The sequence below is a fragment of the Myotis davidii genome, unplaced genomic scaffold, assembly GCF_000327345.1.
Source record: "Myotis davidii unplaced genomic scaffold, ASM32734v1 scaffold328, whole genome shotgun sequence".
NCBI lineage: Eukaryota > Metazoa > Chordata > Mammalia > Chiroptera > Vespertilionidae > Myotis > Myotis davidii.
In genome coordinates, this window is record NW_006300373.1 from 700,900 (window position 1) to 705,900 (window position 5,001).

At 57.1% G+C, this 5,001-nt stretch overlaps 1 protein-coding gene across 1 annotated transcript in view; it reads right to left on the reverse strand.

Annotated features, from left to right (window-relative positions):
* Positions 1–1,692: 1,692 nt before the first annotated feature.
* The window catches only part of SALL1 (spalt-like transcription factor 1), a 189,243-nt gene continuing 185,934 nt past the window's right edge, over positions 1,693–5,001 (reverse strand). The window contains 1 exon segment of the mRNA XM_006777065.2: positions 1,693–1,793. Within this exon segment, the coding sequence (XP_006777128.2) occupies positions 1,693–1,793 (101 nt within the window).

Consider the following 5,001-nt stretch of genomic DNA (forward strand, 5'->3'; position numbering starts at 1 on the left):
ATTTATTGATTTCAGAGAGGAAGGGAGAGGGAGAGAGAGATAGAAACATCCATGAGGAGAGGGAATCACTGATCAGCTGCCTCCTGCACGCCCCACACTGGGGATCAAGCCTGCAACCTGGGCCTGTGCCCTTGATTGGAATCGAACCTGGGACCCTTCAGTCCACAGGCTGATGCTCTATCCGCTGAGCTATAACAGCTAGAACTCTGAGCCTTTATTCTAACACGCGCTGTGAATTTTTAGCCCGTGTTGTTTGACACGGAGTATCGCTCCCCCTGATCACATACGCGTTACGATGTTTTGCTGGATCTGCTCAGGGGCCAGGGGCCAGGGGTCCCGGTGTTGTGGTTGAGCAATCTGAGCCTAGGACAGGTAGGAGGTGGTGGATGAGCACCCGGCCTCCTGCCCTCCGGTGGGGCAAGCTGTGAGGATGATGCCGTCCTCCGTGGCGCTGAGCCCGGCGCCCACAGCAGTAACCCGCTCACCAGTGGACCCGTGGTGGCTCCCTCCCAGGCCCTCTCACTTCCCCACCCTCCTGTGTTTCCTGAACTCATTCCTTTTTCTTTTTTAAAAATATATTTTTATTGATTTCAGAGAGAGGAAGGGAGAGGGAGCGAGAGAGAGAAACATCATTGATGAGAGAAAATCAGGGATCGGCTGCCTCCTGCACGCCCCCCACACTGAGGATCGAGCCCACAACCCGGTCCTGTGCCCTGACCAGGAATTGGACCGTGACCTCCTGGTTCATAGGTCGACACTCAACCACTGAGCCACGCTGGCTGGGCGTAGTTTTTGATCCGGGTGCGGGATGGCTGGGTGTGTTCATTCGTGAAAATTAAGCCATCTGTCCACGTGGGATTCCTGCGCCTCTATTGTGCCTGATTGATTTCTGTGTAAATATATTAACGCCATCCCCGCATAAACCTGCTGGGGACATGCTGGGCCCACAAGCGAGGAGCGAGATTGCATCCGGGGAGCTGCATGAGCGAGCAAGCGTCTGCTGGCGGGAGTCGGAAGGGGACCCTGAGAGAGGCCTTCTCGAGTGTTTCATCAGGGAGCCAGGACATAAGCTGGAATAAGCAAGAATCCATTGAATCGGGCACAGGATTTAACGCCCAGGGAAACTCCCCAGGAGAGGGGGGCAAGCGCACAGCCAGGGGGGCTTTTAGGAGCCGGGAGGAAGCCATGGCCGGTCGGAGGGGGAGCAGACGCCTGAGCGGCCCTGGGAGCTGGCAGAGGCGGGAAAGGGACTCGCACTATTGTCCGGGGCCTGAAGGCCCATGTCTCACTGGGGGGGGGGGAGGTCCAGGGGGTCCCCCAGTCATCAATGACCTTGGGACACACTGGTGAGGGAGGGGCACCCGCTCACTGAGAAACTCAGTGGACACTCCTCTGCAGACCAAGGGTGCAGGTAGGAGAGCATGCCTGGTTGGCTCAGTGGATAGAGTGTCAGCCTGCACACTGAAGAGTCCCGGATTCGATTCCCGGTCAGGGCACATGCCCTGGTTGCGGGCTCCATCCCCAGTGGGGGGCGTGCAGGAGGCAGCCGGTCCATGACTCTTTCTCATCATTGATGCTTCTATCTCCTTCTCCCTCTCCCTCTCCCTCTGAAATCAATAAAAATATATTTAATAAAACAGGAAAGGAAAAAAAAGGTTGCTGGTAGGAGAGGTGGCCGCAGACCGGGGCTTGCTAACAGCCCTGGGGTGGTGGGTGCCTGCGGTATCGGAGGCCGGGGGCGGCGATGATCATAATGACTCGCAAGGTCAGGAGGGCAGCCGTGGCGGCTTGACCTGCGGGAACGGAGAAGACGAATAACGGAACTGGTGTCCCCAGAGGCGAGGTGGTCAGGCGGCCGATAGGGCCGAGGCTCAAGGTCCACAGACAGCAGGGCAACGGCGGAGGGACAGGCCTAGGACCTTCCGCTTCCAGCTGAGATGGAGCAGCAGGTGTGAGGTTTGCTCTTGAGCCTGGACCAACCCCAAACGACAAAACGTATGAAATGATGGTGTGTCAGGCACTGGACTTCGGGCCCTGAAGCAGAGGGGCCCCTGAGAAATGGTAGTGGGATGTGGTGCGCCCTGCGATTGCCCCAGCTCAGTACCGAGAGAGAGAGAGAGAGAGAGAGAGAGAGAGAGTGAGAGAGAGAGCAGGCCCCGGCCCAGGGCGGAGAGCTCAGGTGGACCCTGAGCTGAGAGGACGGAGTTGAGGGCAGACAAACGATACGTTAGCTATTATAGCTGTAGCCCGGGTGTGTAGAATGTGAAGTGGTGATGGGAAAATGAGGTTAAAAGACCTGGACACATTGTGACTGTGGGTGGACACGTGCAGCAGCCCTGGCGTGAGGAAGGTGTGATCGCCAACAGCCCCAGCCCCTCAGCAGTGAAGGGGGGAGTCGGGCCGGCAAGGACGGAGGGGTTTTGAAAGGAGAGTGGAGGAGGGAGAGGACGGGGACCTCTGTGGTCAGGGCGTGTACGGGAGGCAACGACCATGTGTCACTCTCACATCGATGTCTCTCTCTCTCTCTCTCTCCCTCCTCCCCTCCCTCCCTTCAACTCTCTCTAAAAATCGATGGAAAAAGTATCCCAAGGTCAGGAGTAACCAAAACAAAGAGGCTTTGGAACATGCCAATATTCCACTGTCAGAAGCGCCCACGTACGGCCCGGTATCCTTACAGAGGGACCCGGGACGCTGTGGCTGCCTGGTGCCCGCGGCCCACACCAGCCTTGGCACAGTCGCGGAAGCACCCTCCACAACCCACCAGAGCCAGATGCAGGTGCCCCGGGTGGGGGTGGGGGGCGCCATCCTGACGTGTGGGCGCGGGGGTGACATCGCCCTGAGAAGCGTCCCCATGGCCCCCCCACCCCAGCGGGGTGCCTGTTTTCAGGACGCAGGCTGCACGCAGCAGCGCTGCGATGAACCCAGCAGGGGTGGGCGACCGCCGCCTGCGGACGGTTTCTGGGAAGACGGAAGTCGTTAGATGCCAATGGAAACCTAGGACGCAGCATCCAACGCTGGAACAGGCACCTGCCCCCTCGCGCGGGGCGAGCGGTTGATAGCGGGATTGGTAATAACTTGATTGCAGTCATTGCGAAGGGGAATTGGAAGGCGGTTAGATGAGCAGGAAGCGGGTAGTGAGTCGATGTGTCGGTGTGGAGCCACATTTTCTTAGAATTCAGTGGGAGTTTCTCCATGTTCGGTCTTTTTTTTTTTCTTGGCCAGGGAAATGCAGAATCGCTCTGCAAATGGGGAATCCAGGAGCCAGAGTTCTAGGATTTCACCCAAAAAACCATCCAGAGAAACCAACGCCAGTTTCCTTTGGGGAAACCTCTGCGATTGGGGATCCTGGTAAACAATGTTGCCACACATTGATTGTTGCCACTGCAACAGCCCCTGCCGGCACCCGCTCCCCCCATGAATGGTCCAGGAGTCACCTGGGAACTGGAACCAGACATGCTTGGAATTTCAAAGGGGATCCCTGAGGTCTGGCCGGCGTGGCTCCGTGGTTGAGCATCGACCTATGAACCAGGAGGTCAGGATTCGATTCCTGGTCAGGGCACAGGCCCGGGTTGCAGGCTCCATCCCCAGCGTGGGGCGTGCAGGAGGCAGCCGATCCATGATTCTCTCTCATCATCGATGTCTCTCTCTCCCTCTCTGAAATCAATAAACATATATTTAAACAAACAAACAAAAAATGTCGCTGAGAGGGTGAGACCGCAGCGCCCTGATGGGTGAGAACCATCCGTCTGGAATGTGAGTGTCACAGGCAGGCATCGACCTTCCTCCTTCATCTCCGAACCCCCAGCGCCAGGACATGGCTCCGTGCCTAACAGCTGAGCTGAGTGAGTTGGTGGGAGTCACTAACCTGAGGGACCCACTGTGCGTCGTCCGTCCACCAGCTGCGTTTTGGGGGAAACAGACCCAGGATCTCCCGGGTCATTTCCAGCTTAAGGAAGAACCAGCTCCCCGCGTCCCCCCCGCGTGGGGGGCTCCAGGGGTCGGCGAGCCCGGGGGAGGGGCATCAGCACCCTGACGGGCTGTCAGTTTCCCATGCAGACGTGGAGGGGAAGTTTGCGGCCACGACAGGGCGCGATGCGAAGGAGATAAATCACCGTTACCCGCGGCCGGCTGACAGCAGTTTAAGCCTCTGCAATCATCGGGCCTGCGGGGCGGGCCTTTTATCTCACTAAATGCAGAGCGTGGAGCCGAAATTGGCAATCCCGCGGCCCGCGCCAGCGGCCGGGCTCTTTACATAAATATCCGCGAGCAGTGAGTAAATCCTGTTGACGAAATGTGATAAAACAAAGACGGTGTCAAATATGACCGCTCCCCCGGTGCGTCCCGGAGCCGCGTCCCACTCACTTATTACGCGCGGCCGAGATTATAAGGTTTGCTTTTATCTGTCAGAAATCAATATTTCAAACATCGGATAAAAGAGGAAATTGAACTGGGAATAGGCCGAAGTGCCGTAAAAACTACAAAGCACAATTATCAAAAAGCACTTAAAGTGCTTAATAGGACACACAGATAAAAACGCTCAAATTAATGCGGGGAGCCATAATGAGAACTTTCCGCGGCGCTTTCATCCCCAGCGCGGCCTGTGAAGGCCGGCCTGGCCGTCGATACGGTTTCCCGTGCCTACGACGCCCCGAGGACCCCGGGCTGGGCGGCCGTGTGTTGGGAATGGGCCATTACGTATGATTGGTTAATATTTCAGTTTATTGGAGACGCATTATTTCGGATGGCGTGTTTAAGTTGTTGCGGTTTAAGCGTTACAAACAGTTATGACAAAAATAGATCTTCGAGTCTGCAGCCGGCGCGGCCGTGCTTTTAATAACCAGGAAATCGGATTTCCAGGAGCAGAGGAGTTGTGGGGAGACCCGAGAGGAAGTGGGGAGGGGCCCCCCGGTCTCTCCTGGGCCCAGGAGGCATCCTGGAAAGTGGACGCGGTGTCTTTCGTTTCTAACCAATGCTGCCTGGCTGTGCTGCTGGCTTCCCCCT